We start from the raw sequence: 23,706 nt of genomic DNA, 5'->3' as shown, positions 1-23,706 counted from the left end.
TAAAGTTCCTGTCATGAAAGAGACTTCTTCAATAGCTGACAACTTTCGGTCTGGCATCCTTAGATACAGTTACGTCCAGTGCTTCTCCATCCATTGCCCTGAGAGAGTGGTTGGGATGGGGGGGGGGGTGATGGGGGGATGTAACTGTGCAATGAACCCCAGTAAAGAAAGAAGTGTTCAACAGAAAGCTACAGACACCAGTAAAGAAAGAAGTGGTGAACAGAATGCTACAGACACCAGTCAAGAAAGAAGTGGTCAACAGAAAGCTACAGACACCAGTCAAGAAAGAAGTAAACAGAATGCTACAGACACCAGTGAAGAAAGAAGTGGTCAACAGAAAGCTACAGACACCAGTGAAGAAAGAAGTGGTCAACAGAAAGCTACAGACACCAGTAAAGAAAGAAGTAGTGAACAGAAAGCTACAGACACCAGTAAAGAAAGAAGTGGTCAACAGAAAACTACAGACAGCAGTCAAGAAAGAAGTAGTCAACAGAAAGCTACAGACACCAGTCAAGAAAGAAGTAGTCAACAGAAAGCTACAGACACCAGTAAAGAAAGAAGTGGTCAACAGAAAGCTACAGACACCAGTAAAGAAAGAAGTGGTCAACAGAAAGCTACAGACACCAGTAAAGAAAGGAGTGGTCAATAGAACGCTACAGACACCAGTGAAGAAAGAAGTGGTCAACAGAAAGCTACAGACGCCAGTAAAGAAAGAAGTGGTCAATAGAAAGCTACAGACACCAGTAAAGAAAGAAGTGGTCAACAGAAAGCTACAGACGCCAGTAAAGAAAGAAGTGGTCAACAGAAAGCTACAGACACCAGTAAAGAAGGAAGTGGTCAACAGAAAGCTACAGACACAAGTAAAGAAAGAAGTAGTCAACAGAAAGCTACAGACACCAGTAAAGAAAGAAGTGGTCAACAGAAAGCTACAGACACCAGTCAAGAAAGAAGTAAACAGAATGCTACAGACACCAGTGAAGAAAGAAGTGGTCAACAGAAAGCTACAGACACCAGTGAAGAAAGAAGTGGTCAACAGAAAGCTACAGACACCAGTAAAGAAAGAAGTGGTCAACAGAAAGCTACAGACACCAGTAAAGAAAGAAGTGGTCAACAGAAAGCTACAGACAGCAGTCAAGAAAGAAGTGGTCAATAGAAAGCTACAGGCACCAGTAAAGAAAGAAGTGGTCAACAGAAAGCTACAGTCACCAGTAAAGAAAGAAGTGGTCAATAGAACGCTACAGACACCAGTAAAGAAAGAAGTGGTCAACAGAAAGCTACAGACACCAGTCAAGAAAGAAGTAGTCAACAGAAAGCTACAGACACCAGTAAAGAAAGAAGTGGTCAACAGAAAGCTACAGACACCAGTAAAGAAAGAAGTGGTCAACAGAAAGCTACAGACACCAGTAAAGAAAGAAGTGGTCAACAGAAAGCTACAGACACCAGTAAAGAAAGGAGTGGTCAATAGAACGCTACAGACACCAGTAAAGAAAAAAGTGGTCAGCAGAAAGCTACAGACACCAGTAAAGAAAGAAGTGGTCAACAGAATGCTACAGACACCCGTGGACTTCTGTCTGACAGGTGACAGCCAACACTCTGCTGTTTTATTTCATCTTCAGCCAGTCGTTTACTTTTTCATCTTTTATTCATGTATTCTTTTTTTTTCTGTTGTTGTTGTTGGGTTGTTGTTGTTTTTTTGTTTGTTTGTTTTTTCATTTACGCTTATTTCTTCCTTGCTTATCTGTTTGACTATTTATGTTTAGGCCTTCTCTGGTAAAGGGATAGTGTGAACGGAAAACTTGAGCATATTGAGAAAGTGGTCTGTAATTTGGGATGAATCAAATTATTGTCCGTGTATGAATAAAGTGGGGACGACCGACAAAGACGGAAACACAGACACGAACAAACATGCAGACAAAGGTGATAACAATATCGGTAATGAAATGAGGATTAGAAAAATAGTAATAAAGCCCACACTCCCCGAAAATCAATGCCCATACTCTGATTCACAAGGTAGAAGAAGACCCTGAACTGCATATTCATCTTTCATCAGCATCATTCTCAGTAGAAACACGGCTGTGAAGACTGATGAACGAATATACCCCGGAAATCCCAATGGATATATCACCACCCCAAGTTCTGGCACGACTTTCCCCTACGGGTGCAAGACTGTCTGAACTTAAAATGAAAGTGCCTGTCACGGTAACGACTCCTTCACAGGATGAGAAGTTTTGGTCTGGCACCTTCATGGTCCTGGAGGCGGACGTGACGTCACTGCACAACGAACCCACGTGACGGAGGGCCGGACAGCTGGAGTGGAAAAGAGACTGGAATAAAATGTATATAATAAAAGAACGTGATAGATGTATGGCATATATTTCTCCAATGGAAGCTTCAGGGATGGGAACCCATCATGCATGACTGACTTTCTGTCTGACAGCTAATCTTCCTGATATCCTGCAGTCATGAGTTTCCTTTCTCTCTGTCTGTCTATCTTTCTTTCTCTCTGTCTGTCTATCTTTCTTTCTCCCTGTCTGTCTATCTTTCTTTCTTTCTTTCTGTATCAATTTCTCTGTCTGGCTCTATGTGTTAAAACACGCTTCGATAATAGGGAGTATGCAGATGCAAACTGACAAATATGATCTGAAAGTTTCATTCTGCATGAAAAGTATTGTATTGATGTGTATGGAAACAGAGAGACAGGCAGATAGACAGAGATAGAAAGAGAAGAGAGAGAACAGACATAAAGAGACAGAAGGATAGTGGGAGTGACAATTACAAGGGATAACAAAGGGAGACTGCCAATAATCTGGATAACTTATAAGAGAAAGCCTTGTGTCACGCATTATTGGCAGCAGAGGTGGGTGAACCCTGATGCTCGTTGCATATCAACCTTCAGCATCCTCCCTAATACCAGCCAATGGAAACGCAACAACGGGAACAGATACAGCGCACCAGATCACCGCGGGGAATCCCTGAAGAAATAGGCCGGCCCTGGATGGACTTCCTCTGGCCACAGGACTGTCTGATTATACTTCTTGTCACGATACCGACTCCTTCACTAGCTGACAACTTTTAGGTCTGGAAATTCCTGACGTGGTTCAGTTCAATACATCTCCCTCCACTGTTCTTGCGGCAGCCGTGATGTTGCTGTATAATGGACCTTGTGATGGGCGAGAGAAGCGGATATGGGCTCGTGCATAGATCAGACTTCGGTTTTAAAGAAAAAGGACGCGCGTACACATACTCTCTCTCTCTCTCTCTCTCTCTCTCTCTCTCTCTCTCTCTCTCTCTCTCTCTCTCTCTCACACACACACACACACACACACACACACACACACACACACACACACACACACACACAGATGGAAGGCATATCTTATGAACATTGTCTGGTGGCTAAACTCCTCTCCTGGCATGCAGCAGTTGGTTCCCTGAACGCCAAAAATCCTTACGCTTTTCATGTTTTCGCAGTTCCCACAGCCACAAGACTGTCGACATGTAAATCAAAGTTCCTGGTACGATAGTGACTCATTACGTTGACAACTTCATGTGTGTGGAATATCCTGATTCACTGCCCGCTAGGTCCTCTGCGATGTAGGGCAGCAATGGTTTGGGAACATCCTGATGGGGTCCACTCTAGACCGGTTGCACGAGGCCATCTTTGTAGCGCCCAGTTTGCTTCCAGTTAACAATATTCGTAACTGTGGGATTTGTTGTGGAGTTAACAAGTTTGTAGGGTGTTGGCCCAGAGGTAACGCGTCCACCAAGGAAGCGGGAGAATCTGAGCGCACTGGTTCGAATCACACCGGCAGTCGCCAGTATTTCTCCCCCTCCACTAGACCTTGAGTGGTGGTCTGGACGCTAGTCATTCGGATGAGACGATAAACCGAGGTCCCGTGTGCAGCATGCATTTAGCCCACGTAAAAGAACCCACGGCAACGAAAGGGATGTCCCTGGCAAATTTCTGAAGAAAAATACACTTGGATAGGAAAACAAATAAAATTGCAGGTAGGAAAAAAATACAAAAAAATTGGTGGCGCTGTCAGTGTAGCGACGCGCTCTCCCTGGGGAGAGCAGCCAGAATTTGACAGAGAAACCTGTTGTGACAAAAGAATAATACAAATACAAACTATAAGGAAACTTAGTGCTGATAAGTACGCTCATGCACCCCACCCCAGGATCTTTCCCTGCGCTGCCCAAAGACCAGGTGTGGTGTCTCTCTGCAAGGAGCTCATGCACCCCACCCCAGGATCTTTCCCTGCGCTGCCCAAAGACCAGGTGTGGTGTCTCTCTGCAAGGAGCTGGAGGGACTGAACAAGTTGGAGACAGATCGAGCAACGGACTAAGGAAAACGGACAGATGTACAGTTTCTGTTTCTCGAGAAGACGTCATTGTGTTCGGACAAATCCACATACGGTACACCACATCTGCTAGGCAGATGCCTGACTAGCAGAATAATCCAACGCGCTCAGTCAGGCCTTGAGTACATGCATATGATATATTTGTGTACATATCTGAGTGGATTACTTCTACAAAATTTTGCCACAAAACAACACTTTGCCATGGGTTCAGTTCGCCAAGTGCTTGCTGAACACTGGACCTCGGTTCATTGTCTCATCCGAATCACTAGACACTTAGTTCGATTTTCCAGTCAAATTTGGGAAAAGGGGCGAGAGCGGGATTCAAACCCAGACCCTCACGTACTCTGTATTGGAAGAGGAGAGTCTGAACCACTCTGCCACCTACTCCACATATGCACAGCTCAGGGAGACGAGGAACACAGAGAGGTGGAAACAACTGGTTGCTAGATCGGAGACAAAGGAGATAGCTAAGACCAATTGTTGGAAAAACGTAGAATGGCACTGTCTTCAATGGATTAGGTTTCTTTCCTGTCTGACATCCAACATCATCAACAAACAGAAAGCATGTGATTGGTTAGTTGGGTGGTTGGTCGGTTGGCTGGTTGGTTGGTATCATTTTTTAATAATGTTTGTTTATCCATCTACATATGTATGTACATGATTGCTTTAGACACCTTCTGATGAAAGGATCATGGAGAGAGAAAAATGGTCAAACTTTAAAGAACGCTTACAATGTTGACTCAGAAGGATGAAACGTTAACGGGTACTGCTGGGGCTAAGTGGAGATGAGGGGGAGACAGACAGACAGACAGACAGAAAGACACAGATACAAATGTGTGTGTGTGTGTGTGTGTGTGTGTGTGTGTGTGTGTGTGTGTGTGTGTGTGTGTGTGTGTGTGTGTGTGTGTGTGTGTGTGTGTGTGTGTGTGTGCTAAGTGACGTATCAGTCTATATTCCAGAGGAAGGTGGTAAAGAACCACCGAAATATCGAGCAAGACACACCGATTGTAGTTTTGAATGAAGTACGATAACTTTAGACATACATACATACACTGATGACACAGACAGTAAGAGCAAAAGAGCAATGTCTGCATTCTGAACGAATTGGGTTCTTTCACAAATTATGAGGACTTATCCTCCTCAACATTCCTAGCGTATTTATCATCAGCACCACCCCTGATACCTACCTAGCCATGGAAACGCAACAGCCCAGACTGATACAGTACAGCGAACACCCTGGAGAATCAAGAATACAGAGATAAAGCCCTGGATGGAATTCCCATGGCCACAGGACCGTCTGATTAAAGTTCCTGTCACGATAGTGCCTCATTCAGCAGGCTGACAAGGTTCGGTCTGGAGTCTTTTGATGTGGTCCAGTCCCACCAGCATCCACCCTCCTCCTGGTGCCCCAGAGACAGACGTGACGTCACTATACAACCAACCCCAGCCACGGTCAGAGATAACGGACCGGCGAGCGACGGAGTGATAACAGGATTGAAAATGGATACATAGATAGATAGATAGATAGATAGACAGACAGACAGATAGATAGAGAGACAGATAGATAGATAGATAGATCAGACTTCCTATTCAAAATCTAAAGATGTGGACATGTAGGACTGATCGCTGCGACAGCTAACATTTCCAACAGCCAGCAGCCTGAAGCAATAATCAGATTGCCCCCTCCCCCAGCCCCCACCTCCCCTCCCCCCACCCCCATCCCTCCAAAAAAAAGGGAAGAAAAAAGATGTATCTGATCTCTGACTTCCGGCTAAAAGCAACAAAGATGGGTGAACATCCTGGATCATTGAGGTCCTGTCTGATAACTGGACTCTCTGACAGACAGCAGTCTGCTGCTGTTGTTTGTTGCTTTTTGTCATTTGTTTTTGCTGTTGATGGTGGTGGTGGTGGTGGTGGTGTTTTTGTTGTATTATATATATATATATATATATATATATATATATATATATCAACTGCTGTCTTTCAAGGGCGGTAAGGTTGTAGGATAAGATTTGTCTGTGTGTATGTCATCCAGCCGGTCACAAATCTATATTTTCATAACTGAAGCTCAGAACGTGTGTGGCACGTTCGCAAGTTCTAACGTCTTCTGTGAAGGTCCACAAAATTGGAGTCATTACCTTACTTCATTAATTCAGTTGTTGTTGTTTTTTAATCGATGTGGCGAGAGTGGGAACAGCTGTTTGAACGAGGCTTGAGCTTCCACACACTGAACAGGTAACCAGTTACGAGTGCTGGAGGAAGCACACCATAGCAATCACACATGTGACTGGTTAGCGCCCACAAACAACAAGGTGCGGCTGATTTTAGGGCTGACTGTGGGATCCTGCCCATTGCAGTAACTAAACTCTGCCCAGTTGGAAAGAAAACAAAATGAACTTTTTAAGATAACTTTGATTGAGAACGAGGGAAAATTATATATCAAGTGAAAAAAACTGAGAGAGAAAGAGAGAGAGAGAGAGAGAATGAGAAAATGAGAGAAACAGACAGACAGACAGACAGACCGGAACAGAGGCACAGAGAGAGAGAGGGAGTCAGAAAAGTGGAGAAGGAAGAGAGAGAAACAGAGGACGACACTGAAAGGGACGGAAAGAGACTGAAGGAACCCAGGCTCCGATGACAGATGACAGAAAAATGAGACACCTTTGACTCCTGCAGAGGGACCCAGGCTCCGAGGATAGATGGCAGAAAAACGAGACACCTTTGACCCCTGCAGACCACGCAAAGGGCAGACCATCACAGGCAGGAACCCAGCATCAGGGGAGGCCAGGCACGGACGACGCCATCTTCCCGCACGATGCCAGTATTGGTAGGGGCTGGTGCGCGTGTCCCAAAACAAAGGACTGTGTTGACACACACAACAGCCTCTCTGGAAGAGGAGCAGCCATCAACAGATCCCCCCCTAGCAAGGAAAGTCAATGCAGCTCCTGCTGTAATCACGGCGATTTCTCCCCCCTCCCTCAAGATGGTTTCAGCAGAAGGCGACCCGCTCCCATGTCACTGTAGCGTATTGTGTGCTCTGGAGACGAGCGGCCGAGAGGCACTGAGCTATCTTCTCTCTGCTTTTGTTGCCTGCATGTCGAGCGCATCTTCTCCAAGCCTTTGAAAGGCGAGGAGGCTGCACATGGGAGGGGAGGGGGGGTGGGGGTTGTAGCGTGGGTTTGAAGTCATTAATCTCCAACATGTTCTCCTCGTCGGCTGAGATGTTGGGGAGATTAGATGCAAACATTCAAGAACCCTCTCGAGGAAGATAACTTTGTTTGCACGCCCCCTCTTCTAGGGGCAGAATGAGGGGGTGGGTGTGGGGGGTCGGGAAAAGGTAGGGAGAGAGAGAAGGGGTACAGGATTCGATTTGCTTGTCTGTCAGTTTGCCATCCAAGGCGTTGTAGGCTAATTTGTTTGTTTTGATTTTGTTTTGTCTTTTAACTGATACAAGTCAAATCTAGCTCTGTGCTGGAGACGTTTGTAGGTTTATGCAAAGTTTACTATTCATCAATGATTATGTCACAAGAAATTCAAGCAAGATTTGGGATGGATCGTTTGCTAGATTAAAGACCTCCAAATGACTATATTCATAAAGCCGCCAGTACCGCTTAACGGAACTAATTACCAAGCGAAGCTTCTTCATACCCTGACCATTGATAGTGGAGAAGGTGTGGTGCTCTGATTTAAAAGCCGAAGAACGTCTGAGACTGCTGGGTACGACCCCGGGTATAAAGTTTTCTATCTGTTCTCTACCCATCCGTGATGGAGTTGGGGAGAAAATGTGCCAAGACCACAACAAATTATGATGACATATTTTGGTCAAGTTTCCTTTATCTGTCCGTTCGACAAAGAAACACATCTTATTTCCAGATCATTGTATTGTACTTTGAAACGATCCAGTAATTACTAAAGATTTGATTTTGGCATTTGTTTGCAACAGGCAAAGTTGGGAAGTCGATTTCACAGTCTTGTGTTTGCCTTTGCAGTCGACATAGCTTTGAAGAACAACTGACAGTTTTGTTGTTGTTGTTGTTGTTGTTGTTGTTTTCAGTTGGAAATGTTTCTCATTTAACAACAGACCAATTGAAAACGTCATTTCAATACTTCCTCTTTCTGTGATTTGTTTCTTCGATATAACTGTCTTCTATATTTCAAGTGGGGAAAACTGGATCAGATAAACAGCCACCGCCATTCTTCTTCCGAAATCGCTCTGACAACAATGCAGATCGTTCAGAGAAAACGAAGCCTCAACAAATGTGTGTCTCTTCCAAAATCATATATTTGAAGACCAAAAAAATGACACCCGGGTGTCAATGTAACGAACGACAAGAAGAAGACAGAAAAAATGACGGAAGAAAGAAAGAACGATAGAAAGGAAGGAAGGATGAAAAAACAAACGAACGAAAGAAAAAACTTTCATTGTTTCAAACGAGAGAAAGGTGGAAAGTGTAGAGGTTTAGACAAGACAAGAGAAGTCAAGACAAGACAACAATATTTCTTCGCGAGTGTTAAGCTTGTGCAGTTTTGTTTTCTTTTACATGCCTGGCCCATGGGGGACCAAAACACAAAGTGTAAATATATAAAAAGAAAACGAAGTTCACACTCATCCTTCAAACAATATGGAATTAAACATCAAACTGAAAATTTGAATGTAGATGGGGTGGAATTGAGGAGAAAGGCTGAGAGAGAGACAGACAGACAGACATGTACGGACACAGAATGAGGGTGGTAGGTGAGGGACAGAATGGGAGAAAGAGACAGACAGACAGAAAAACAGAGACAGAATGGAAGAAAGAGACAGACAGGCAGAAAGACAGAGACAGATGCATAGAGAAAAAGATACATAGATACGTAAGACACATAAAGAAAGACAGATACAAAGTGAAGAGAAGGAGACAGAGGATCAGGCGATCAATTTCTTTTTCTACACAACGTTTGTTCAGTTACAACATACATCAAATATTCTTTGTAAACTTTTCTGAAAAGAGCGAGAGGGAACGTCATGAAATGAAGTTGAAAACGAAGTAAGACAGGAAAGAAAAATAAACGTTGAATAGGGGGTGGGAACATGGAAACAAGACGCAATATATAATTTATGGTGGAGCAAATCCCAGGCTGTCTGTCCTCTGTCGGGAAGCAAGATTTACACGTTGTCTGAACAAATTGGAACGGTTTACCTTTTGGGTTCTTTAGTTCTTTCCTCTGGTCGCCTTGTCTTTGCCAAACTATCTTAACAATGACAGAAGAGTATCTTGTGTGGGGGGGTGGGGGGTGGTTGTTGCTGTTGTTTTGATTGTTTTTTAAAGAGGGGAAATTGGGAATGAGAAGCACAGAACGATACGACATCCCTCAAACTATTCCTTTGGCAGACCCGAGTTTAACTTGTTATCCGGGAAAACCACACATGATCTGTTCAATTATTTACACTCAGGACGGTTTTCAGCAGCTGCAGCAACAACAACAACAACAACAACAACAACAAAAACAACAAAAATAACAACAACATAGCAAACGTCGTTATCGTGTTACTATCGTCAGCATCATTGACGTGAACAACTGCGGCAACAAAACACCAACAGAACAACAACCATCACTACCATACCCATTATCAAACTACTCAACAGAACAACAACCATCACTACCATACCCATTATCAAACTACCTCAACAGAACAACAACCATCACTACCATACCCATTATCATACTACTTCAACAGAACAACAACCATCACTACCATACCCATTATCAAACTACCTCAACAGAACAACAACCATCACTACCATACCCATTATCATACTACTTCAACAGAACAACAACCAGCACTACCATACCCATTATCATACTACTTCAACAGAACAACAACTATTACTACCACACCCATTATCATACTACTTCAACAAAAACAACAACCATCACTACCATACCCATTATCATACTACTTCAACAGAACAACAACCATCATTACCAAACCCATTATGATACTACTTCAACAGAACAACAACCATCACTACCATACCCATTATCATACTACTTCAACAGAACAACAACCATCACTACCATACCCATTATCATACTACTTCAACAAAACAACAACCATCACTACCATACCCATTATCATACCACTTCAACAGAACAACAACCATCACTACCATACCCATTATCATACTACTTCAACAGAACAACAACCATCACTACCATACCCAATATCATACTACTTCAACAAAAACAACAACCATCACTACCATACCCATTATCATACTACTTCAACAAAAACAATAACAATTATCTCTACCAGCAACATATAATAATTATATCTTCAAAAACACCAACATCAACAACAACAAAAACAACGACCATCACTATTTTCAGCTTACGTCAACAAAGATAACACTAACAAGATCAAGTACGAAAGGAAGAAGAAAATTGAAACGACTTTTTCCTATCGTTCAAGAAAAAATAATGATTTAAAAAAAACTTACGTTTCTTGTAAGCAGTACAAAGCGAGGTTCCGAGCAGCACGAGCGTTCCATGTACCAGCAGTGTTGTCATCAACGCTGTCTCCGCCATCTTGCCCTGATTTCCACAAACAAAAAAGAAAAATAGATGATTATTACATTTCAGTTCATTCAACACACATCTGAAGGAACGACTGACAACTCAATTATATTATGTTGCGATGCGGGATTAGTTGACTGATTGATCGATCGATTGATTGTTTCGTTAGGTGGTTGGGTGGTTGGGACCAAGCTCTAAGCGCTTTACAAGTTACACGAAATCATTTGCACAACACAGGCTGCCGCTTTCCCTGCCTACCTCGGTAGATCCGACAGCTGCCTTGCGTTGCTTTTTGTTGCGATGCCTTGCGTTGTGTTGTGTTGTGTTGTGTTGTGTTGTTACACGTTGCATTACGTTGCGTTCGCTGCATTGCGTGGTGCTGTGTTGCACTGTGTTGCGTCGCGCTCTGCTGTGTTGTGTTGTTCGTTGTGTTGTGTTGTGTCCCGTTGTGATCCGTTCTGCTGTGTTGTGTTGTGTTGTGTTGTGTTGTGTTGTGTTGTGTTGTGTCCCGTTGTGATCCGTTCTGCTGTGTTGTGTTGTTCGTTGTGTTGTGTTGTGTTGTGTTGTGTTGTGTCCAGTTGTGATCCGTTCTGCTGTGTTGTGTTGTGTCCCGTTGTGATCCGTTCTGCTGTGTTGTGTTGTGTTGTGTCCCGTTGTGATCCGTTCTGCTGTGTTGTGTTGTTCGTTGTGTTGTGTTGTGTTGTGTCCCGTTGTGATCCGTTCTGCTGTGTTGTGTTGTTCGTTGTGTTGTGTTGTGTCCCGTTGTGATCCGTTCTGCTGTGTTGTGTTGCTCGTTGTGTTGTGTTGTGTTGTGTTGTGTTGTGTCCCGTTGTGATCCGTTCTGCTGTGTTGTGTTGTTCGTTGTGTTGTGTTGTGTTGTGTTGTGTCCCGTTGTGATCCGTTCTGCTGTGTTGTGTTGTTCGTTGTGTTGTGTTGTGTTGCGTTGTGTCCCGTTGTGATCCGTTCTGCTGTGTTGTGTTGTTCGTTGTGTTGTGTTGTGTTGCGTTGTGTCCCGTTGTGATCCGTTCTGCTGTGTTGAGTTGCGTTGCGGTCCACGCCATATGTATCTCTTCGTGCAATTCGGGCTCCCGTCCCCGGAGAGATCGCGTCGCCTTTGTCAAGCGTAACCTTTTTCTGTCTGCATTTACACATTTGTTTTTGTTTTTTTGTTTTTTGTTTTTTTTTATAGAACTGCGGCTCTGTTTTTACAAATGGCTTTTTTTTTCTCCTTTTCTATAGACTGTCGACAGAAACAACTCTTTTGTCGCCATGGGTTCTTTTACGGTTTGTTTTGTGGTGTTTTTTTTTTTTTGTTTGTTTGTTTGTTTTGTTTTGTTTTCTTTCTTTCATTTTTTCTTTCTTTCTTTCTTTCTTTTTCTAGTATTTGCGCGTAGACACATGTATACGCACCTCAAGAGTCAGAAAGAGAGATCAATAAATTTCCTCTGATCACACACAAAATATTTAAATATCTTTCCCCGGTGAACGCTCGACACAAGATATATTGCCGTTTGCTTTTTTCTATACTTCGCTTTCCGCATCATCAACTGGCTGTAAATCCTGTGAGACGAGTCATGGTCCGCTTGGCGATAATAAACAACATGGCTAAAATGGATGTGGTCCCACTGCGCTGCACACACACACACACACACACACACACACACACACACACACACACACACACACACACACACACACACACACACACACACACACACACACACACACACACACACACACACACACACACACACACACACTCGCGGAATCTCTCGTGGGAAGATCATCACTGTCTTTTTTTTCTTTGTTCGTTGGCCATCGTGCTTTAATTTCTGCAAGTATTCCTGTCGACAAAAGGCTTTTGTTTCTTTCTTTCTTTCTTTGTTCGTGTGTTTTATTTTTATTCTTTCTTTCTTTCTTCATTTCTTTATTCATTACTTATTATCTTTTCTATTCATTGATTTATCCATGTATCTTTATTTACCAATGTGTGTGTGTGTGTGTGTGTGTGTGTGTGTGTGTGTGTGTGTGTGTGTGTGTGTGTGTTGTTGTTGTTGTTGTTGTTGTTAATTTGTTTATTGATTCATCAATATAAGTATTTTTGATGATATATTTTTCATATTAAATCATCTATCTAAATGTATCTATCCCGTTACTTCTTTGTTTATAAATGTTCATATTTTTTCGTGTAACGGTTTATCTCAATCGGTCAATTCATTAATGTCATAATTAACTGATTAATCCGTCTTTCTTGTGTTTCCATATTTTCGCGGTATTTGGCTTCGAGCTCCTTTTCTTTCTTCTTTTCAACATTGTCAGTGTTTCATTTCCTGCCCTTGTTTACCTCTAATATCCAGTTGCCAGTCCATTTATTTGTTTGTTTAAAATCGTTCACAAATTAATCCATCCATTCGTCCATATATCTTATGTATTTATTTACTTATTTACTCATCTATTCATTTATTTGTTTATCTATTTATCTATCTTTAATCTAGATGTCTTGACATGAATATCTCTTTAACCGATTCATTAATGAATCAATTTTCTGCTCTTACTTTCCTTCATGTCTAACTGTCAGTTAGTTCATTTGTTTGTTTCAATGTATTTATTCATTCATTCAATCATTTATCAACTGCAATTTTTGTTTATTGATTTTATTACTCTCGTTCGTTTCTTTATCCATCCCTTTATTCAGAAGGTTGTTGGCGGGAAAATGGAGCAGAAAGGAAAACAATATTCATTCCAGAACTGACGAGCTCTGATGTCATGAGCCAAAACAAATCGCCTTTTGTTCTACACTATGTGATAGTGTCTTTGGGATGTTTTGTTTGTTTGTTTGCTTTGATTCTTTTTGCTTGGTCGATTGGTTGGTTGGTTGTTTGGTTGGTGTCATTTTACTCTATTAAAATGCATTTGGGTATTTTAGTACTGTAGTCTGGTGAACAAAATAATAAGAGACATCATCAAGTTTTGTTTTGTTTCTTTCCTTTTTCCGTCCGCACTTTCTCTGGCCTTCTGTCTACACGGATCTGTTTTCAAAGTTGTCTTACATCCCTTTGTTTCAAAGCTACGCATGCGTTAAAAAAAAGAAGTTGTTTGTGCGAGCTCTTTGGCTTGTTTCCTCACAAAATTTAGCGCTATATAACGCATTTATTATTATCATTATTGCTGTTGTCATTAAGATTATTGTTGTTGCTGTTAATGCTATTGTTAGCAGTAGTAGAAGAAGTTGTTGTTGTGGTATCATTATCAATATTACTATAATTATGATAATTACTATCATTATCTCTCACATGAGCGAGATTTACAAACCATCCACAAGACAGTAAGCATCACAGCAGGGCTTAAACGTCGATCTCTGCTATTTGTCGTCGTCCTCGCTAACAAGACACACGAAAAAGCAGTGGCAGATTTGAACAAAAGGTAGCAAATTCCTTTTTCGAAGTGCTTGGCTGCTTTATCCAAGTGGCAAATACGTCGACGACGACGAAGAAGAAGAATTCATTGGAAATTCCTCAGAAAGAACTCGTCCAAGACTTGGGGGAAAGAGAATCAGTGATCTGATGACAGGCCAGCAAACTGGATGTGACCGGAGGCAGAGTGGCTACGATCAATAGGGCAGTGCTAGCCAGCAGCGCAAGGTGTTGAACTAATTGTACTCCATTAGCAGATATTTACACATCTTGCATTCCGCAGACACTAGACCCGGAGGCAGGTCTGTGTGGTCTCCCTCCTCCTTGCATCAATTTTCTTTGGCAGTGCTGTGAGCTATTAAGTTCATGGGGTCGTGTTAGCGGTGTATATCGCGCGCGCGCGGGCATTGCTTTAAGATATACCCTGGCTTTTCTCATGCATAAATCAGTCACTGGGGTAAATCAAATAATCAGCAACCGTTCCGTGATGCATAAATCAGTGACCGATAAATCAAATAAAACCGATTGAGAAGCAGGCAGCAACCTCTCGTGAAGTAAATCAGGCACGTTTATGATGAACGCAACTAAACATTGAAAAGCTCTCAGCGTCTCCATGTTCTCAACAGCCCCTTATTGTTGCATGTAAGCCTACTGGCAGTCCGTATTCCGCTTGTTTTGTGAGGACTTTTACTGACAGTGGTGTGGTGTTTTTTTCTTGTGGGTTTTGATGTTGCTGCTGTTGCTGTTGTCACATGCATACATGTACTAAAAAAATTCAAATCGAAAATTTATTAAACAAATAAGCATAAAACGCGGACTCGCGAATCGTGACAAACAGAACAAAAGAATAAAACATATCCAGTGCCTCTTATCAGCAGACACACCCGCACACTTTCGATAAAACAGGTTGCCCAGGTCTCCCTGTCAAGTTGTTCAAAGTACAACGAGAAAAAGAAAAACCACGCGTATTTAGCACTTCGTTTATAAAGCCAAATACTAACAGAAACGTTTTCATCAACAATTACATTTTATCAACATTTATTGTATTTCAAAAAATGACTGTAATAGGAAAAAAAATTCAGATTCACCTCTCTCTCTCTCTCTCTCTCTCTCTCTCTCTCTCTCTCTCTCTCTCTCTTTCTCTCTCTCCATCTACCTCAAGCCCTTTTAGACATTTATTAACTGCAGTCTGTTTATGTCCACTATGTGAAGAACACGATGCTGGGCTACTAACAAGGGCTCCATTGAAAAATGTTAGATTCTCAGAAGTTATTAAGTCTTAAACCTTGAATATTAACATGAGGAAAAAACGTGTGTTTTCTTAAAGCCAGACTTAGACACAAATCGATACGACTCAGAAGACACATCGTCATGTGCCAATTCATTCGACAGAAACCACACGTAAGTTATCAATCCCTGAATCCAGAAATTAGAACTGACCGGCGCATATCAAAGAACGCTGTCGTTGACATTCAACCGTTGTTCTAACTTATCCAGAAGAATGGTTATTGTAAAAGGGAAATCCCAAGAGACAGAGCAATCCTCCACAAACCCAAGAGTGCACGTGTACTTGTATTGTATTCCATTGTATTGTATTTCTCTTTTTGTCACAACAGATTTCTCTGTATGAAATTCCGGCTGCTCTCCCCAGGGAGAGCGCGTCGCTACACTACAGCGACACCTATTTTTTTGTATTTTTTCCTGCGTGCTGTTTTTCCTATCGAAGTGGATTTATCTACAGAATTTTGCCAGGAACAACCCTTTTGTTGTCGTGGGTTCTTTTACGTGCACTAAGTGCATGCTGCACACGGGACCTCGGTTTATCGTCTCATCCGAATGACTAGCGTCCAGACCACCACTCAAGGTCTAGTGGAGGGGCAGAAAATATCGGCGGCTGAGCCGTGATTCGAACCAGCGCGCTCAGATTCTCTCGCTTCCTAGGCGGACGCGTTACCTCTAGGCCATCACTCCACTAGTTACAATCTAATTAACGCTTTTCGCGCTGACACGCTTTCTTACACTCCATCAACCGCGAGGACGATTTTGTAGAAATTGTGAAAACGATCAACCCACGCCGTTTTTTTTTAACCTCCTCCTCCACCTCCTCCATGATTAAACAACGATCACCTGCCTGCTGCCACCATTCTGGTGCCAACTGTGTGCACATAAGCTGCAGAAAGAAGGGCCGCTCACTCCTCTAACCGTCGCATTACCACCAACAGATGCAAACTGTGTGCACATCAGCTGCAGAAAGAAGGGCTGGTCACTCCTCTAACCGTCGCATTACCACCAACAGACGACAAGCTGGGGAGCCGGAAGTGTTGATCCTTCCCAAGGGAGAGAAGCAGGTGCGTAGTCTGGTCCGGTCACCGTCCCTGAGTGCAGTGATTGGAAATGGGCAGAGGTCCTTGTCGGGGGAGGGGGGAGGTGTGTGTGGAGGGGGGGGGGGGAAGGAGGGCGGGGGGAGACTGTAGAGGTCAGGTCAGGTTTTAGTGAGAGGGGGGAGTGGGGGTGGGGGGAGGCTGACGTTTTTGTTGCTGAAGGCAATTGTAGAATGTCTTTCGATGGATGCTTGTATGTTTGTGTGTATCAAAGTATGTTTGTATCTAAGCATGTGTGCATGTATGTATGTATGTATGCATGTATTCTATGGGTGTATTTTGATGTGAAACAGATCTGTTTAATGGTGTAGGTCCTTGTATTTCATTGTTTTTGTCCGCTGGTTAAATCCCTTACACACACACACACACACACACACACACACACACACACACACACACACACACACAACATACACACACAACAGAAGTACACACTCGCACACACGCACACACACACACATACTCAAACACACACACACACACACACACACACACACACACACACACACACACACAACATACACACACACACATACACACACACAACATACACACACACATTCACACACACACACACACACACACACACACACACACACACACACACACACACACACACACACACACAACACGCGCACGCACAAACCCAGTCTACTATTAGAAGAGAAAAAATGACACACATGCCCAAACATTCTCACCCGCCCATGTAACAAAAATGTAACTTTTAGCTCATGCTAAAACAGCATCGGAAATGAAGGCTGATAAAATACACCGAACAGACCACAACTGCGCTGTCATGCCAACTCAACCACCCGGCTTTCTGATTACCTCCCTTTCTACACTCCTGTGGATCCGTATCTCTTGAAACACCCCTAGCCCCCTCCCCCCCACCTCCTCCTGGGTGTGGGGAACGCACGATTTGATATCAGACTAATGCTCTTTCGGATGCACTTACTGCACTATGTTCCCTCAGGTTTACCTCTCTGTTGCGTGAATCTACATGTCTCAGTGTGACATCTCTCCACGCAGAAAGCCTCCACCGTTTGGCATATCTCTTACAGTGTGGAACACTTCCATCGTTCGATAAACTTCCTTCCGTTTTGGAACACCTGTCGCTTTGGGGAACACCTTCAGAACGCCTCTGTTCTGTGGAACACTTCTGTCTGTGGTTTGGAATACTTGTCGTTTTGGTATACCAACGTCCTTTGAAATACCCCTGTACTGTCTTTGGGACTATTTTGTCCCTTTTTAGATACACCTGTTCTTCCTTGGAACACAGGTCCTTTTTTGAATGCCAAACGTGCTTTGGAACAACTCTGTTCTCTAGAATATTTCTGACTTTTTTGGAATCACATTCCTTTTGGGGATACTTACGCCCTTTTTGGAACACCTGTCCTTTTTTTTCTGAAATTCTTACATGCTTTGGAACACGTCTGTTCTCTGGAACGCTTCTGTTGCTGTTGGGTTCTTTTGTTGTTGTTTCTTTGTTAGAATGTTTTTTTGGGGTGCTGGTTTTTTTTGGTTTTTATAACACGTGTTTCTTGGAATACCTCTGTCCATTTATTTTCGGGGGATTGGGGGGCGGGAGTTGGGGTGAGAACACCTGTCCTTTTTTGGAACTCATGTCCTTTTTTTTTTTATAATACGCACCTCCAAAGGAACACGTCTGTCCATCTGTGGAAACGTTTCAGCATTTGGAAAGCTTCCATCCCTGGAGAAACCTTTCGCGTGATATCATCAAAGGGTGAGTCAGTTTATTCTGGGAAGGCTTTTTTCCCCTGAGCAATCTGTCTGTCCGACGGCGTTGATACGAAGATCGCACACACGTGTGATAGTGGGGTCTCATCGTTGTGTCGTGTGTGTGTGGAGAGAGAGAGGGAGAGAGAGAGAGAGAGAGAGAGAGAGAGAGAGAGAGAGAGAGAGAGAGAGAGAACGGAGACAAAAAAGAGACACAGAGAGAGTGTGTGCTGTGTGTGTTCGAGTGCTTGCGAGATCGCGTGCGTGCGTGCGTGCGTGCGTGCGTGCGTGCGTGCGTGTGTGTGTGTGTGTGTGTGTGTGTGTGTGTGTGAATGTTAGTGTGCGTGTGTGTGTGTGTATGTGTGTGTGTGTGCGTGTTTGTGTGTGTGTGTGTGTGTGTGTGTGTGTGTGTGTGTGCCTGTGTGTGTGAGTGTGTGTGCGTGGGCATTCATACTCAATCACAAAACTGCTGTCCACAATATCATATCTACGTTTGCAGATGTACCTTTGTTTCAGTAAAAATGTACCTGAAAAATGTCAAGACATATTCTGACAAGTTGCATATTAAATCTATTACCTTTTTACTCCAATGAAAATCAACGTCAATAACTATAAAAATGATTTCTTTTAAAGAAATATAAGTGTAAATGTGATAGTGAATGGGCGCACTGGAGGCACACACACACGCACACTTACGCACTCTCATAGTTACCTTCCGTCATACTCTTTTCATAGCTATTACAGCTGCATTCACAAAACAGACAAAAAAATCTACATGCTAATATTCATCATGCTTAATGAGACAAGCGATATCTTCAGAAGATGTTTTTGTTGTTTTGCTTTGTTGTAGATATTTGTTATGCCTGAAGTAGTTTGTCCCTCCAGCTGCGGGGAAAGCTATTGAATTCAGAGGACAGGGGAGGGGAGAGATTTGGCGAGAAGGGGGAGAGGGTGGCGGTTTTGAGGAAAACACTTGGCTGCCTTATCTGTCACAGCGTCTTGACACTTTAAACATCTGAAAGAGGGATCTGTTTTGATCCAACAATTGGCCCCTGTTCATTTCCCGTAAACTGCCAAACTTGGAGGTAAATGTCAGAAACGTCGGATCGGTTGCAGAGCTGTGTTCATGCACAGTATGAAATTTCACTACTGTTTCCGTTACAGTTATCTTTGATTTCATACCTTCCTTGCTTTCTTCGTTCTTTTTCGTCGTTATTATTTTGTTGTAGTTCAACTGGGGATAGAAATCCATAAACACATTTTAAGGTAATAAGATTTTTTTTTTTACGTTTAAAGTAAAAATCTGCGATAACAGACACAAAGTCTTAACGAGACGATAGGTGATAGGTGACAGAAGGGATTCTCCTCCTCCTCCTCCTCTCTCTCTCTCTCTCTCTGAAGACTAACGCCACATCAGCCATTGTTTCCCCAACGCAGAGCACGTTGCCGATTTTCTTCTCTTTAACCAATCAGTCAGCCCATCTCCATTCTATTCCTACTGTTATCTCCCCTTTGCACTACTCCGTCCTTTCCACCCACACCGTCCTCCTCCATCCTCCTGGCTTTTGATAGCTGGAACACTCGTGTCAAGACGAAAGGACAGGCTATTATGTTACGATTTGCCAGGAATAACGGGATCAGCAATCTTTTAACGAGGGATTTTATTCCAGCCAGAAACGTTTTGCACCTCAGTTCCTCGCGGGGAAACTTTCTGAGAACACGGAAGTCAGAGAATAGACAGAAACTTGAACGAACACTGGTTTGCCTTTTTTTTTTCTTTGAGGGCACCATGACACCATGATCAAGTAACGGAGATCTATTTTAATCTGACAATGATAGCTGCTGTAGACACCGTGCTTTTCCCTATCTTTCTTTCGTTCGTCACCCATAAAGTGAAACCAAGATCAATAGTTCAGTTCCAGACCTCTGCAAGCTGTGTTCTTGGTATCAAATTTCTTCATTTCACATCACTGCTATTTCATTCATTCAGTTGTGTTTTTTCTTGTTGTTGTTGTTGTTTGTATTTTGGGGCGGGGCAAGGGGGGTATAGTTTTTTTCAGCTTTTTCATTCGTTCAGTCATTCATTTGTTTATTCTTCGCCCATTCATTTATTCATTCATTAGTTCAATTGTTTTCTTCTTTGAAGCGAATAAGTTAACGCATACATAAGTGGAATAGATAAATAAAATAAATGCAAAAAAATACATTAATAGATAAACCAGAGATCAGTCCATATTACTTCCAGCGTTGACAGTGACATTACTGCAGTTGTATTTTTGTGGCAACAGATTTGGAGGTGTGAAACTGGAGTTGGTCACCCCATTGGAAGCACGTGGCCACAACGCGATACCACATTGCCCCTTCCATTGGTTTCTTAAAAAAACAAAAAAACAAACAAACAAAAAACAGGTCACTTCGTTCCTTCCTTTTTCGCTCGTTCGTTCGCTTATCCTCTGATTCATTCTTGTTCCCTTCAAAGCACATACACTGATATATATATAGATGGATAGATAGATATATACGTGTGTGTGTGTGTGTGTGTGTGTGTGTGTGTGTGTGTGTGTGTGTGTGTGCGTGACAGCATATATTGAAGAGACATGAAGTTTCCTTGATAACAAGGATGTCGACCGATGCCAGCTGAGATTCGTTTCCCCCATATCTCTCTCTCTCTCTCTCTCTCTCTCTCTCTCTCTCTCGCTATTAAAACATTCTCTACATTTTCTCACGCAGTCTCCTTCTCACTCTTAAGCAATCATCCCATATCGATTCCCACGTTTACCTCCAGCTCACACCACACACACACACACCTACGCCCGGTCCCACGGACAAATACTGGTATTCATTGTTAATGATTAAAACACCCGTGCCTGGGATAAAGGCAACAGCCAAAGTATGAGTTATGCTCCTAATATTTGTTGCTGTTGTTACTGTTGTTGCTGCTGTTGTTGTTGTTGTTGTTGTTTCAGCTGCTGTTGTAGCTGCTGTTCTTTTTGTGTTGTTAATGTTGTTAATGTTGTTTTGCCCTTGTTTTGACTGGCACGGCACTGATAGGATCTGCAATCTTTAAAGAGGGTTTGTTGTGTTTTTTTGGGTTTTTTTCTTTTTTCCTTTTTTAGCTAGCGGCATTTTGCACTTTTAATGTTTAAGCAAGAAGAAAAAGAGGTTTCTTAACGACATGGGTGTCGACTACTGTCGGCTGAGGTTCTCTCTCTCCCTCTCTCTCTCTCTCTCTCTCTCTCTGCCTCTCTGTGTCTCCCCCTTTCTGTCTCTCTGTACCTCTCTCTGCCTCTCCCTGCTCTCTCTCTCTCTCTCTCTCTCTCTCTCTCTCCGTGAACACATCCCCCGCAGCTGTCTTCGTTTCTCTCACGTACAGCGCATTGTCGATTTCATTCTCGCTTGCAGGCAGTCTTGCCATTTCCGTCTTCACTCGTATCTTCCATTATTCCTACTTACCTCTCTCTGATATCTGTTCACCTACTACCCTAATCACTACCCGAAAAAGAATATATATATATATATATATATATATATATATATGTGTGTGTGTGTGTGTGTGTGTGTGTGTAAAGAATGGTTTCAAGAATATAAAGTTACAGGAAGTGTCAGGTATGTTTGCAACACGTTTGTAAGAACAAAAAATAAGTCCATTAGCTGTGGCTGATGGGATGAACAATATTTTTCAAAGTATTTTTTTTTCTGTTCTGTTCGTTGTTTTGGAAGGGTGGAAGGTATTGTTTTGGCATTCTGTAACAACAAGCAGAGAAAAACAATACCATGTAAAAACAGGAAGTAAGATGGTGGGTCAGTTTCAGGATTCGCCCTCACCAGCAAAATGACCTTACGGCTTCAGTCAACAGGTCGTTAGACCAACGGTACTATACATAGGGTCTGACGCAATGCAGACAGCTTTCCTGGTCAGAGCTGCTCAAGCGATTCAGAAAAGAAGATCTGCTTTAACTCTTTCCATACGAACGGCGAAAGAGACGACGTTAACAGCGTTTCACCCCAATTACCATCATCAAAATATTGCAAGCGGAAGGCTCTCATACTGAAGACGTGAATATGGACAAAGAATACCACAGTTCTGACGACGGAAGCTAAAGGTTGGGTCATTGAGACACCCACTGGACATCCGAGGGGTCTGTGTAGAGGAGAAGAGAGGACTGGCCGTACTGAGTGAATTAACCTGACAGCTTCAGCTGATGCAGCCACACTCACAGCACCAGTCTGTTTCTATTTCACTTCGTCACTGAATTGCGAAATCCGGGTTCTGTGTGAAATAACTTTTCGTGATTCTATTCTTGCCCTCATTATAAGATTCCTCAAATCTTTTTTTTTTCTTTTTTCTTCCTTCCCTTCATTCGTTATTGCTTTCCATCACTGTTCTTTCCTCCCTACCTTTCTTTATGTATCATTCATTCACTATAGAGAGACTTTCCACGCTGGCTTTGAATGCAGTTCATTCTTATTGTGAAATTACTTTTTTTTTTTTTCTCTCTCTCTCTCTTTAAAAAAAACACAATTTATAACGTTTTGTCCTTCTCTTATGACGAACCCGGAGGGAAATTTCTGTACACTGTTTTAGGCATGAAAGGGACTGATTGATTTTTTTCAGGCGTTCATTCATGCAATCATTCATTCGAATTCGATCTACCATTCTCTTAAAAACAAGCAGAAGACAATAATTGTGAACAGATGTTGCCGAACAGACAGATGCAGTCTCTTTCAACTTCCTGGACGCGTACCATTACTGAAGGCTGCTGGAAATACCACCGCACGTCTGCATTTCCTGTGGAAGACAATCAAGTTGGCTCTGTCTGGCATGGCGGAGAACAATGAAGTCTGTGAATGAAGCTGGAACCGTTAAACACGCCTTGAAATGAACCTAACGGTCAGTTTACAACTAAACGATCAACTGATTATCCTCGTAACAGAAGCAACACAATAATCAACAGCAGCTGTTGCTGAGGCCACGATACATCCGTGGTCTGTGCCAGTCGTTCAGTTAGTCCTCATCAAGCTTAAAGGCAGAGGCTCTTCAGTACCAGTTACAATGCAATTTCCTTCTCATCCTGCGGTAAATCAGCTGGAGCCCGGACGAATTAGGAAGACCATGCAGGGGCAGAGAACCCAACACACACACCCTGTCTGTCTGTCTGACTGACTGATGGTCTGACTGATTAACGGTCTGACTGACGGACTAGCCTATTGACTAACTAGCTTGCAAACTAACCTGTTTTTAACTGACAAACTAAC

General features: G+C 42.7%; 1 protein-coding gene across 4 annotated transcripts in view; it reads right to left on the bottom strand.

Annotated features, from left to right (window-relative positions):
- Positions 1-23,706, bottom strand: part of LOC143291924 (neuronal acetylcholine receptor subunit alpha-5-like) — a 212,950-nt gene that overhangs the window by 123,143 nt on the left and 66,101 nt on the right. For all 4 annotated transcript variants that reach the window (XM_076602062.1, XM_076602063.1, XM_076602064.1 and 1 more), the window contains one exon: positions 10,844-10,937. In XM_076602062.1, coding sequence (XP_076458177.1) covers positions 10,844-10,931 — 88 coding nt within the window. In that variant the 5' untranslated portion in view covers positions 10,932-10,937. The remainder of the gene's footprint in view (positions 1-10,843; positions 10,938-23,706) is intronic.

Source organism: Babylonia areolata, chromosome 18 (genome assembly GCF_041734735.1).
Source record: "Babylonia areolata isolate BAREFJ2019XMU chromosome 18, ASM4173473v1, whole genome shotgun sequence".
In the NCBI taxonomy this organism is placed as follows: domain Eukaryota; kingdom Metazoa; phylum Mollusca; class Gastropoda; order Neogastropoda; family Buccinidae; genus Babylonia; species Babylonia areolata.
Note: the sequence above shows the minus strand (reverse complement) of the source record. Positions and strands in the feature narration are given on the sequence as shown.